A 14,479-nucleotide genomic window follows, 5' to 3' on the forward strand; every position below is an offset into this window, starting at 1 on the left:
TTTCCTGCTCCTCGGATGCTGCCTGACCTGCTGTGCTTTTCCAGCACCACTCTAATCTAAGCTCTGGATAGTCAATGAGGTGAGTTTGGTAAGATGCAGCAAGAAAGTCTGTTAGAGGCCTAGAAACCTTCAACAAAACTGACAGCAAAACCAAAACTAAACTGTGAGGTTCACCTCAGTGCTGCTACCCTTCAGGGGACAGTGGGGAGAAGTTAATGAATAGCCTTATTCATTAACAAATTGCTTTGGAATAAAAAAATACACTTTTTGGGAGGGGAGGGGGATTCTAAAGGATACTGGACCATGACTTGAGGTGGAGGAAGATGCAAATACAGAGAGAAGAAAAAACGCTGAGGTGTATTCCGAACTGAAGCTCTGCGTGTTTGTAGTTACTGGTGAAGTTCCTCCCCCTTGCTGCTGCTATTATCGTGCGGGCAGTGAGTCACTTGGCTTTGACTGTGTGTGTCTCGCAGCGCTGCCGGGCGGAGAGCGGAGGACCGCGGGCCACAGCAATGCAGAGCTGGGCGCTGAGCTCGGTCCTGGTGACTGGCGCGAACCGTGGCCTCGGCCTGGAGCTAGTCCACCAGCTGGCGAGGGCTGAACGGCCTCCCCGCTACCTGCTGGCCGGCTGCAGGGACCCCCAGAGCACACGAGCACAGGTCAGTACTGGGTCTCGGCTTCCTTCTGACCTTTCCACATTGTCAATCTTTTCTTTTAACCTGTCCGAGAACTGTGATACAAATAATTTTTTTAAAGTTTTGTTTACTCGCTGGAAAGAAAATTACAAATCGACGGAAATGGTCGGGAATCACTGCCGTGTTCAGAGTTGTAATAAATATCCCAACAGATTTTTAAGCGGTATTTCCGGTTATTGTGTTGCCACAAAATACTTCATTCTGTTGGACTTTGCTGTCAGTTTAAGTAATCAGTCAGCCATCGGGCCCCACAACATCCTCCTCGCCCTTTGGGAAAACTGGACGGTGGATCTTGTTGGACGGTTCACAAAATCCCTGCAGTCTGGAAGTGGGCCATTCAAAGAGCATCCCACCCAGACATACCCTGTCCCTGCGTTTCCCGCGTAGCCTGCACACTATGGGCAATTTATAGCATGGACAACCTACCTAATCCGTCCACATGTGAACAATGGGAGAAAACCAGCATAGTTATCAGAAACTCTCGCAGACACAGGGAGAATGTGCAAATACAGGCAGTCACCCAAGGGTGAAATCGAACCCAGGTCCCTGGTGCTGTGAGGCCACCATGACACCCTCTGAACATGATGTCAGTCGGCAAATTGTTTCCTCACCAGAACTTTCGAATGAGTACTAACATCTAGCTCCATGCTGATAAGAGCGTTCCCAGCCAAATCCTTCCTACACACCTGCTAAGGAAGAAACTGAAAGAAATTTCATTTTTTTTTTAAAGATTCATTCCAAGTAGCTGTATGACATAGGAATCATGTGATATGATTTAATCCTAGGAATGCACGCCAATATTAATATCCACTCCAGTTGGAAGACTGCCAATTGGGTGAAATATAGTTTTAGGTATGCTGAAATATATTCGTCTTCCACTGTTAATGATTTGAGTGTCACAGACTGGCACATCTTAAGGTCTGAGATTATATTTAAAGGGATGTACTAAAGCTGGGGCAACTTCTGTCTCAAGTTTTTCGACAATAGGAAACAGAGCGGCTGGAAACTGGTTAAAAACCCTCAGGATATATGGTTAACATGCAATAACACATAACTGATTTATAAAATCATCTGATCAAAAATTTAGTGAGTAACATATTGTCTTGGAACAATTGATTTGGTGTGAACCTTATATTGTGTCAAGTTTGAACAGTCATGCTGTATACTTTTATAAACTTTATGGATAAAGTGTATTTTGGAAAAAAATTGGACAAAATAATTTTTTACATCAAGGTTAGTGCAATATGAAACTTTTTTCCTCAAAACCCATGATGTTGCATTAATTGAAGCTTTTTACCATAAATGTTGATGGATCCTTGTAAGGTAAGGATGCTAAGACACAAGAGCAAGAGTGGATAAACGGAGCTTCGTGTATAAATAAGCCCTGATTTAGTTGATCATTGGATCAGGCTCAAGGACCTGATTGACCTATTAACGCTTGCACACACGTTAACTTGAATTCACCAACAGACTTTGTCTCTTGGCCACAGACTCCATGGGATGGGGGTGGGGTGGTGGTTATTTTACCAAATGCTGGAGCAGGCTCACAAGGCCCAGTAACCACTTCCTGTACCTATTTCTTATATTCATATGTATTTCTTAAGAGGATTTTTGACTTGAATGTCTAAGTCTCTGTTCTCAATAGGATCTCATGAACCTAGCAAAGAGCTTCCCAAACATAAAAGTGCTTAAGTTGGGTGAGTATTATTGATGCTTTAGTGATTTTAATACAAAACGTATTGTAAATTTTCCTACACACTGAATTTTTTAACTGAGGGCTCCATCTTAAACTTAAACATTCATACATGTAAAAATGTTTATTTATATATACATAAATGAATATCATCTTTGTCAGGAAGCAAATTTATACATTGAACTTACTAGTTTAATGTAAGTACATAATGAAATTCATGTCAGAGTCATAGAGTTTTTACAGTACAGAAAGAACCTCCGAAGAGTAACCCACCCATACCTATTTCCTTCTGACTAATGCACCTAACACTATGAGCAATTTAGCACGGCCAATTCACCTGACCTGCACATCTTTGGATTGAGGGAGGAAACTGGAGCACCCGAAGGAAACCCATGCAGACTCAGGGAGAATGTGCAAACTCCACACAGACAGTTGCCCAAGGCTGGAATTGTACCTGGGTCCCTGGCACTGTGACAGCAGTACTGAGCCACCACAAGAGTCAGGTAGCACTCGCTCCATAGCCTTGATGCAATGCCATTTCAAATGTTCATCTAAATATACCTTAACTGTGTTGAAGGTTCACATCTTTTATGCAGTGAGTTCCAGAATTGCACAACCCTCTGGGCGAAAAAAATGTCTCATCTTTTATTCAATAAATACACATACTCATATTAGTGATACTAATGGTATTAATGATTAGCTGAATTTATGACATTGGCTTTTTGGAGACAGGTAAGTTAAATTAATACTTAGCCCTATGATGTTGGGATGAGTATAGAGAATCTTTTTAAAAGAGCACGGGTGAACAATTGCATACTATTGACAAGTACCTTAAAACCTTATCGAACATTGTTCTTTAGTTCATTTCCTATCTCCCTTCAGTCCCTCTCTCATTTCACTTTGTCTTTGAGACCCATCATTGACCTCTTGACACTATTCTCACTAAGCAGTTGACCACAAAACTTAGTTTCCTGGTCCCTGTGCTGGCTAATGTTGTTAGTAGTTCTTTCTCTTTACGTTATTCCTTGTAATTGCATGTTGATTATGGATATTAAGTGGTGATTCGTTTGAACCCATTTTAAATAATGAGACTAAAACTGTGGTTGTTAGGTTAATGGGTGTGTGCTTGCAGTTTTCAACTCTGCAAATAAATGTAAAAGCAGATAAAGATTGGTTCTTATTTTTATGACTAACTTTCGAAAACAGAACATGGTAACAGAATAGTCTGAAATTAAATGTTGGAAGCTAAGGAAAAAAAGACAAAACTATAAACATAATAACCACCGTGGGAATAGTAGAAAGTAAGTGTAAATTGATAGGATATGATTATGCTCAGTTGTCATAAAACTCATTAGCCACGATGTGGAGGTGCTGGTATTGGACTGGATTGGACGAAGTCAGAAGTCACATGACAACAAGTTATAGTCCAACATGTTTATTTCGCCTAAAGAAGGAGCAGCACTCCAAAAGTTGTTGGACTATAACCTAGTGTCATATGACTTCTGATTTTGTCATAAAACTTGGCAAATTGCTAAGACTAATGAAACAGGTTTACATTTGTTTATTTTCCTGCTCACACAAGGATAGCTAGTCTTATCACAGTGAGGTGTAAACCCAACTATGCAGAGTTACAGCCATCTCCAAGCATTATTCAAGATATTACAGTATTCCCAACACACACAAGTTGTACAGTCACAGAAGGAGCCCCATCAGTCCAACTTGTTTGCACTGACCAGGTATCCTAAACTGGTCTAGCCCCACTTGCCAATCATTGGCCCATATCCCTCTAAAACTTTACTATTCATGTACCTATCCAGATGCCTTTTTAAATGCTGTAGTTTGTACCAGTCTCCACCAATTCCTCTGGTAGCTTGTTCCATACACGCACATATTGTTCTCTCACAGTGTACACAGTTATGGTGTGTATTTCACCGAAGGCTGTGTTATCCTGCTGAAAGTGTGGCTCCTAGACTCTTAATCTCCAATTGTACATCACAGACTCTAAAATCCTTACAATGTGGAAGCAGGCCATTTGGCCCATCAAGTTCAAATTACGTTATTTGTTACCATCACTAACTTCATTTAATTAAAATATAAAGCTACTGAACCATACAGAACAGTAAGGCCCCAACATTTGCCAACATGTATCTGTATAAATCTGCATGGATATTCTTAGGGCATAATTAACTGGTCCTATGCTTAGAGATCTCATCTAGATATGCATTCATAAAGACATCAGGGAGTAGGATCAGCTTGGCAATGTCACCTGGAACACTTGTTTAGAGGTGTGTGTGCATCAATAGTGGCTATTTGTTGGGAAACTGTAGTTAACAAGTTCTTCTGCAGTCATAAATAAGCAAGGCAGTAATCCCTTTTAGCATAATTCAACTAAAAATTTACATTTACATGTAAATGCTTACATTCCAAGAATTCAACTTGCAAAGTAACAGGAGTGTTGGAAGTGCCAAGTATCTGTGTCACTTGTACTGCATTGTGATGAGTTGCATTAGAAATGAGAAAATGCAGTATAAACATACAAGTTAACCCTTTATTTTGTGATGTTTCAAAGATGTTGATGATTTTGGCAGCATTCAAGAGTGTGCTTCTCAGGCTGAGAAGATATTGGAAAACAATGGCCTAAATCTGCTCATAAATAATGCTGGCGCCAGCTATAGTGGAGCCCTTAATGAAATTACTCCTGAATCAATGATGAACAGTTACAGAACCAATGTTGTTGGACCAATGATGCTAACCAAGGTAATGCCATGTTTTTTTGTATTTGTTCAAGTTATAAACATATGGTTATTCTTCCTTACAGAAAGTATTTTATAGCTAACCACAACTATGCATAATACAATTGAAATCCTCACCTACTTAATCAAGTCATAATTAGTAATCATTGAAATAGGTTGTTCAGATGGGATGGAAGGGAATATACTCTCAACTAGAGGGGTTGGCTGTGAAGGATAAACAGCATCTTCCAAAGTATGCTGCCTTCTCTCCTGCCCACTCTTTCCCCAAACTATGTTGCTTACTAAGAAGATCAGTTGTCCTTTGTTTATATATGATATGTCATATGATAGGTGTGGACTCAAGTGGGTATAAGGTGATGGGTTGTCCTATCTGATGGCCGTCATTCCTCCCTCCTCTACCACCACCACCCCACGGAAATACATCTCGCACAGACATGTAATACCCAGGCCACTGGCTCTATCCCTTTCTCTCCGTGGATGCTGCCAGAAAAACTGAACTTCCTCAGCATTTTCTATTTTAATTTTAGATTTTCAGCATTCACATTTCTTTGCCTTTTGTCTCCCCCAGATATCAGTAAAGATTGGTTTGGCAAATGCAAGGTATCAATGTCTTTGCACTTAAAGGGTCAAGCTTGGTTGAGAAAAGAAGTGCTGTGTAAAATGTGCAAAGCTTCTATAAATACGCTGCAGAATATTTCAGATGTATTTTTGTCTTGTCTGGTCATATCTCTTTTAAAGTTATTTTTGACTCATGGTAATTGAACGTACTGATGAGAAGAATATAGCAGTGACAGATGAAGTTATCCTTTGTTATCCTCATTCATTGTCATTATTGTTTAGCACTCCACATCTCATTAACATGCTTTATAAAGTTTTTGAGCTTAACCTGAAAGAGGTTCACCTGTGGTAATGCCCCATTATAACTTTTTAAAATTTTCAAATGAAATCATTTTTCAGTAAAGCAACTCCAACTTCTATTTTTCACTAATGCTGTCACTCCTCTTTATTCTGCAGGTTTTGCTCCCATCTTTGCAAAAAGCAGCATGCCTGAATGATGAATTTAAAGCAGCAGTTATCAACATGTCCTCGATAATGGCCTCCTTAGAGCTGTTTAATGACAAAAGTGGGACTGCATACGCCTATCGGGCCAGTAAGGTCAGTATACTCCAACACACAATAAAAATGATGAGTCAGAAATAAAAAGGACTGCCTGTATAAAGGAACTTACAATTTATCAGTTGTACTGGTTATTGTCTATACCTCTTTCAAGACATGAAAAGAACTTCTCTTTTTTGTCTGCATGAGGTGCTAGGTAATAATTGTTCTGCTTGATTGTGCTACTGATGATAAAACTGTTTGTATTTCTTTCATGATATGGAAATACTGGTTTGACGGGGGTGGACAAAGTTAAAAATTACACAACACCAGGTTATAGTCCTTATTTGGAAGTCCAAATAAACCTGTTGGACTATAAACTGGTGGTGTGTATTTCTTTCAGACAACCTCAGCATCCACTGATGCAACGTAGTTAGATATAATGGAATTCATTTACTTTTCTTAACATGTCTGAACCTTGCCCTCAGGCATGGTAGCTTTTTTGGTTTCCAAATTCAATGTTTCCTTTAGTGAAATTGCTACTTAAGAATTGTTATGATTGGATCTCCTGTACCTAGCACCCCAAACACACTTTAGAGACTTCATCTCATTGGTCTGGCATTCAGTTCAGCCCTGGATTCAATCAGTCAGTATCAAAGTGAACCACTTGTCCTTGAAGCTGTTTTCTGAAAATGTTATCACATTACTGTAACAACTGAAAGTGTATGCCGGTAGACAAAATATGTTAAATGTTAAATGCCACAGGCTAAGTCGGATCATGGAGAACAGAAGCAGCAAGTAATGATAAACGTGAACGTTTAAATCAAAGTTTAAGTGCTGTTGATTCTTTTGTAAAGATATCAAAACCTACAAATCGCACACCATCAATTCACCATAATAATACCAGATATTAGAAATTATATAGACTTGACACTAGGACAGGAACTATTGGCAGAAACAGTTGAAAGATTTAAGTCTAGATTAGAGTAGTGCTGGACCTGAAAGATTTAAGTGCAAAGGCAAATAAACAGTTGAAGTGTAGGAGGAATAAGGGTTACGGGAAGATTAAAGGACAGTAGGATTAATCTTGGAATGTTACTGCTATAGGTACAGTGACCAAAATTTTACAGTCAACAGTGAGGCAAGGTTGGTCACTGCTGACTGTGAAGAAAACTGTCCACAAAGATGTAACAACCTTCATGTTGGAAATTTCCATTTCAGTTTGAGTCTTCTGCCAAATCAAGACAATGTCTTTACATTTCTCACCAGTGATGCCAACAAACTGGTATACAACTAATCAAGTTGAAATACTGTGTTCACAGACCGTAAAACAGGAAGTTTAAAAGCCTTCACTTTTTATTAAAGTTTCAGGTAGTTAACTAACTATGATTTGTGTTAAAATGGAAGCTAAAATGAAGAGGAACAAGGTAATTATTGCATTAATATGGTTGATTCTTATATGCTCTCAGAAATGGTCTAGCAAGCCTCTCAATTTATAGGCAGTTAGCGATGGGCAACCCTACCAGTGATTTCTGAGTGCCACTTTTAAATAGAAAAATTACATCTCATTCAACAGGATGCAACTTTGTTGAGGATTGTTACAGTCAGACAAAGCGTTAGAGTGTAAGTTCTTCTTATTTCACGATTGTGTTAGAAATTGCACAGTATGGGAACCAGGTCAGTGCACTAATGGTGAAGTGTAAACACAGTGATATACAGATAGTGCAGAAATCTAGACAGTTATGTCCAGGCCTCTGAAGTTGCTATCAATTCCAGTAAATAAAAATGACAAATACTAACTTTTTTTTTGTTATTATAGCAAAACTGGGCAATTGAGCGACAGGGCCCAAAACCCTGCCGAATCTGGCAGCACTATGTCACAGGAGTTATAGAACATAGAACATTATAATGCAGTACAGGCCCTTTGGCCCTCGATGTTGCGCTGGCCTGTGAAACCAATCTGAAGCCCATCTAAGCTACGCTATTCCATTATCCTCAATATATTTATGCAATGACCATTTTAAATGCCCGTAAAATTGGTGAGTCTACTACTGGTGCAGGCAGGGCATTCCACAGTCCTACTACTCTCCTGAGTAAAGAACCTACCTCTGACATCTATATCTATCACCCCTCAATGTAAAGCTATGTCCCTCGTGCTAGCCATCACCATCCAAGGAAAAAGGCTCTCACTGTCCACCCTATCTAATCCTCTGATCATCTTATATGTCTCTATTAAATAACCTCTTAACCTTCTTCTCTGTAGCGAAAACAGCCTCAAGTCCATCAGCCTTTCCTCATAAGATCTTCCCTCCATATCAGGCAACATTCTGGTAAACCTCCTCTGCACCCTTTCCAATGCTGCCATATCCTTCCTATAATGCAGCGACCAGAACTGAATGCAATACTCCAACTGCGTTTGCACCAGAGTTTTGTATAGCTGCAACACGACCTCATGGCTCTGAAACTCGATCCCTTTGCCAATAAAAGCTAACACACCGTATGCTGCCTTAACAACCCTATCAACCTGGGTGGCAACTTTCAGGAACTAATGCAAATGGACACAGATCTCTCAGCTCATCCACACACCCAAGAATCTTACCATTAGCCCAGTACTCTGTATTCCTCTTACTCCTTTCAAAGTGAATCACGTCACACTTTTTTCTGCATTAAACTCCATTTGCCACCTCTCAGCTCAGCTCTGCAGCTTATCTATGTCCCTCCATAACCTGTAACGTCCTTCTGCACTGTCCACAACTCCACTGACTTTAATATCATCCGCAAATGTACTAATCCATCATTCTATGCTCTCATCTAAGTTATTTATAAAAATGACAAACAGATTTTTGCGGTATACCACTAGTAACTGAACTCCAAGATGAACACTTCCCGTCAACCACCATCTTCTGTCTTTCAGCTAGCAAATTTCTGACCCAAACTGCTAAATCACCCTCAATCCTATCCTGTTTCCAAAGTCAGAATCTACAAAATGTTATATGGATTCTGCTGACTCTCAGTGCCAGGAATCCACATTAAATTCCAGTATTGGGTGACTGTGTAGAGTTTGTACATTCTTCCCGTGTCTGCGTGAGTTTCTGCTAGGTGCTCATGTTTTCTTCCACAGTACAAAGATGTAGAGGTTTGTTGGATTGACCATGCTAAATTACCCTGTAGTGTTCAGGGATATGTAGGCTAGGTGGATTAGCAACAGTAAATGCTGGCTTATGGGGATCGGATGGGGGTTTGGGTCTGAGTGGGATCTCTTTAGAGGGTCAGTGCAGACCTGATAGGCCAAATGGCTTTTATCTGCATTGTAGGGGTTCTGTGATTCTATACTCCTAGTTATCTTCTGTGATGTCTTTGAGGAAATCCATGGCTTAAGATTCACCTGAGATGGCTGTTGTTGATACTGTTATTAATGTTGTTGATTTTTATGATTTTTTTTTAACCAGACTGCATTGAATATGGTTACCAAGTGCTTGGCGAACGAATTAAAACCTCATGGAATCATCAGTGTTTCAATGCACCCTGGCTGGGTCCAAACAGATATGGGTGGTGAAAAGGTAAGGGAAATAAATAACTAAGATCAAGTCTCAAATTATAATCATTATAATGATGATCATATCTAGTGGACTGGGACATTGGGTGTTGCATCCTTTCTGAATATTAGATCCTTTTTTTTTTAAATTGCTATATCTAATTCTTGGATAGTTAATTTGCAGTGTTATTTTTCGGTTAATTTTGTCACACTTTCCTCCTCCTCTCCCTTACCTCAAACTTTATTCTAATACCTGATGCCAAGAATAAACTCTCCAATTTCTTTGTTTCTTTTTAAAAATGCTGCTTTTGTCTCCCCTGATTATGGATTGTATGGTATAGGTTGTGGAATAATCCTGATTCAGGAAAATCCAAAGGCCTATGTTCTGTCCATATGTTCCTTGAAGGTTTTGGGGAAAATATCACCTTGTTACTACATCTTGTGTCATCGTCCTCAGGCTGTTCTAGTGATGCCACGTATCAGAGGAGGGGTAGAAGAGTTACTTAGTTCAGTTTTATCCAAGCTTTCTAGGTTTTGGCAACTTCAAACTGGTTTGAGAGTTGATCCAGCATTACCCACTCTTGGCAAAATAGATTCCACTCCCGAGCTGTGATGTTTTCCTCATTGACAAATATTAACATCCTATCTGGCAGCCAGTCACTTTAAATTTCTCCTTCTTATTTTCACATTCCTCCATCTCTCACCACTCACTATCACTGTAAAAGACTAAGAAATTTATACTTTGTGTTTACTGTAATCCCTAAATTAACCTTTTTTTTAAATGTAATTTCATCAGGCACCACTAACGAAAGAGGAAAGTGTTCGTGGAATTCTCCAAGCAGTGTCGAAGCTTTCAGCCAAAGATAGTGGATCGTTTCTAGACTGGAAAGGCCAGCATTTACCTTGGTGAAGAATAGCTTGCTGTGCAGTGAGATATTAGCTTTGCTGTTAAAATGAATAAAGGCTACAGAAGATGACATTAGTAGTTACTGATGTTCAACAGTACTGAAATGCTTATGAAAATTACACTGTTTTTGATCTATACACAATTTTTAATGATTCACAAAATGATGACTTTATAAATCATGGAATCATACAGCACAAAAGAGGTCCATCAATGTACCACCAAAGCTATACTAAATCTACTCTAATTCCATTTTTCAGCGCTCTGCTTGAATGTTTGACATTTAATGACATGAATTATTTGTGCATATTTGCTTTATAACCCTTCAATTCAATTCAATTAAATCCTGTAGTATTGATCACATCAACGGTGTATATTCCTTGAGTTAACAGGGAGTTGGGTAGTTTGCAAGCACTGCTAGTGACAAGGCCATAACATATGATTCATAACAAGCCCAGCACTTAGGGAATTGGGAGTCCAATGGAAAGAGACAGTATGTAGATTATTGCAACAGAATGTTCCATTTGACATAGGGACATCAACTGAAGTGAGACTTATTAATTTCATGGACTATATTATTTTTGAATAACAATTAAAGAGTAATACATCTCTTCATCTTTAATAGTGAGTCCCAAACAACAACTCTTCTTTCTTTGGAAATAATTGATCATTACTAAACAGTATAGAAATTATATTATACATGCCCATTTGGTTGTGACTTGGTATTATAACAGGCAAGATGTTGGTCAGGATAGACATAGTGAAGATAGGTTTTGTTTTACATGTAGTTGAGTGGAGGGGCAGTTGGGGCAGCTGACTCCTGGAGAAATCACTGAGGGACTATGCTGTTGCGTTTATTGCACTTTGTTATACCATCAGTGAGCCACCAATGTGAAAGACTTTCCCAAATAGTTTGCTCATACTTCAGATAGAAATTTGGGCCATGAGATGCACTGCTCGGTTGGGCCTCAGGTTGACTCTTTGATTTAACAATGATTGCATTGCTTTGTAGTCACACAGAAACATTTTGTTCTGTACTGCAAAAGGGTAGGAGAATGAGGCATTGCCACAAAATAACAGCATTGCGATTGTCACCAGGTGAGGAATCAAACCTGTATAATGCACAGCTAGTAACTGCAGATCAATAGAGTGAAAATTCTTGCTGTCTGAAATTATTGAGACTTTAGAATTGGGGGAAACAGTGAAAATGTGTATGAAACCCAGAACTCTGTCCTCCTTCTGAATATTACTGGGGAAAGCAATTAAACTGCTTCAGCAAACAAAGTCAGTCACCTACTTGTCAGTCAGCACAGATTGATTGCATGAATCAGGTCAGTCTATCAAAGACTTCAGAACTGCATGGACCTTGATTGCAACATGCAGTGAACTCCCTCTTATGGTTGGGTTTAAATCTTGTAGAATGTGACATAACTCTGCAACCTGTCTGGAGAAGCAGAGACTTCTTGTGGGTGGTTCTTTAGAAATGTATGTATGTTTCCCACACACTGAAGGGCAAGAATTTGATGAGCATGTCTCCCGATTTAGTCACCTTCTAGATTTACTTGTGTTTTCTCCTTCGTCATCTAGATGCTCCTCTTACAAGTTTGGAATTGCAGAACAATTGTGTCAATGAAGATTATGATGTAATATACACATTAAGAGCTTTTGAAGGCAGCAGTAACTAGAATCACTTCAAAATCATCCAAGGAGAATACCACAAATTAAAGCAATGAAAGCTTTCTGCAGCTTTATTGAAGAGCATCAGATGATCTCTAAAATGTCAGTGCACATGCTGTCTTCTTAAAGTAAATAGTGACTATCAAATAAATAATTAGGATATGTTTTGTGCACAATAGTAACTAACCAGAAGTTACAGTTTATGTAAGAACAAAGAATACACAAGTCCTATTTCAAGAGTTCAGTCAGAGATTAAGAAATAGGACTGCAACTGATAATCTGTCCAATAAACTATTCAATGCAGAAACAGGTAAATGTGATGAGAAAGTGAAGGAAGGGTTCAGATTCCTGCTGCATTATTATCACTTTTGGAGTAAGTGTTGCAACTGTAGGAAAGGCAATATCTAAACACCTGTGCCCAACAGAGTTTCATAAAAGACCTATTGACCTACCTCTGTTTCCTGTTAGCTAGCCAATCTTCTGTTCATGCTGATATGTTACATACCCTACACTATGAGCTCTTATTTTCCACAAAAACCTTTGATGAAACACCTTATCAAATCTTTTGGCCCCAGTTCTCTTGGAAATCTCAAACAACACATTCATCAGTTCCTTTATCCACAGCATCTCTTATTTATTCAAAGAATGGTAGTAAATTATTTTAACATGATTTCCCTATCACAAAGCCATGTTGACTGCCTGAAAACCTTGAATTTTTCTATGTGGCCTGTCATAATGATTTAATAATTGCTTCTGTCATTTTTCTATGTTCAGTGTTAAGCTGATTGGCCTGTAGTTTCCTACATTCTGGTTCCCTTGTTTTTTTGAATAAACATAGGACCTCAATACCTCCTCACACTGGTATCGTAGGTATCATTGTGTATCACAACTTCTAGCCCATACTCTTTCCCCCTACAGAGACCTAGCTGTGACTAGGTAAAAACAAGGACTGCAGATGCTGGCAACCAGATTCTAGATTAGAGTGGTGCTGGAAAAACACAGCAGTTCAGGCAGCATCCAAGGAGCAGGGAAATCGATGTTTCGGGCAAAAGCCCTTCATCAAGAATAGAGGCAGAGTGCCTGCAGGGTGGAGAGATAAATGAGAGGAGGGTGGGGGTGGGGAGAAAGTAGCATAGAGTACAATAGGTGAATGGGGGTGGGAATGGAGGTGATGGGTCAGAGAGGAGGGTGGAGTGGATATGTGGAAAGATAGGCAGGCAGGACAAGTCATGGGAACAGTGCTGAGCTGGAATTTTGGAACTGGGGTGAGGGGGAAGGGGAAATGAGGAAACTGGTGAAGTCCACATTGATGCCCTGGGGTTGAAGTGTTCTGAGGCGTTCTTCCTCCAGGCGTCGGGTGGTGAGGGAGCGGCTGTGAAGGAGGCCCAGGACCTCCTTTCCTCGGCTGAGTGGGAGGGGGAGTTGAAATGTTGGGCCACAGGGTGGTGTGGTTGTTTGGTGCAGGTGTCCCAGAGATGTTCCCTAAAGCATTCTGCTAGGAGGCATCCAGTCTCCCCAATGTAGAGGAGACCGCATCGGGAGCAACAGATACAATAAATGATATTGGTGTATGTGCAGGTAAAACTTTGATGGATGTGGAAGGCTCCTTTGGGGCCTTGGATGGAGGTGAGGGAGGAGGTGTGGGCGCAAGTTTTGTAATTCCTGCATTGGCAGGGGAAGGTGCCAGGACGGGAGGGTGGGTTGTTGGTTGTTAGAAATACATGACGAATTTTGGAATGGCAGGTTGTAACTGGTAGGATGTCATGGGGTTTCAGTGCTTGAGCCCCATCTGTTCCCAAGTTGTCAATAATTTGGATGTTACTAGACTTGTAGATCTAGATCCGGAGACAGAGTCTCGGAATAAGGGACAGGATTGTTAGGGCTGAGATGATGAGAGTCCTTCACTCTGAGGGTAGTGAATCTTTGAATTCTGTGCTCCTGAGAATCATGTAGACTCAGTCATTAAATATGCTCAAAATAAAGATCAATATATTTCTATGAATTAAAAACATCAAAATGTATGGGTTTGTGGCAGAAAATTATGTCGAAATGGAAGATCAGCCAATATCTATTTGAATGGCTATACCACTCCTATTTCTTATATTCTCTCTGTAATATTTTTACCCT

The 14,479-nt window shown here is 39.8% G+C and overlaps 1 protein-coding gene across 1 annotated transcript; it reads left to right on the forward strand.

Moving 5' to 3' along the window:
- The first annotated feature begins 456 nt into the window (after positions 1 to 456).
- Positions 457 to 11,038, forward strand: LOC122562682 (uncharacterized). Its single transcript, XM_043715754.2, has 6 exons — positions 457 to 659; positions 2,341 to 2,392; positions 4,958 to 5,145; positions 6,156 to 6,296; positions 9,686 to 9,796; positions 10,568 to 11,038. Exons 1-6 carry the CDS (start codon positions 513 to 515, stop codon positions 10,679 to 10,681), a joined length of 753 nt encoding a protein of 250 aa, XP_043571689.2. The 5' UTR covers positions 457 to 512; the 3' UTR covers positions 10,682 to 11,038.
- The last annotated feature ends 3,441 nt before the right edge of the window (positions 11,039 to 14,479 follow it).

This window comes from Chiloscyllium plagiosum, unplaced genomic scaffold, assembly GCF_037043375.1.
Source record: "Chiloscyllium plagiosum isolate Xiang-an unplaced genomic scaffold, Cpla_swu_hap1 HiC_scaffold_24, whole genome shotgun sequence".
NCBI lineage: Eukaryota > Metazoa > Chordata > Chondrichthyes > Orectolobiformes > Hemiscylliidae > Chiloscyllium > Chiloscyllium plagiosum.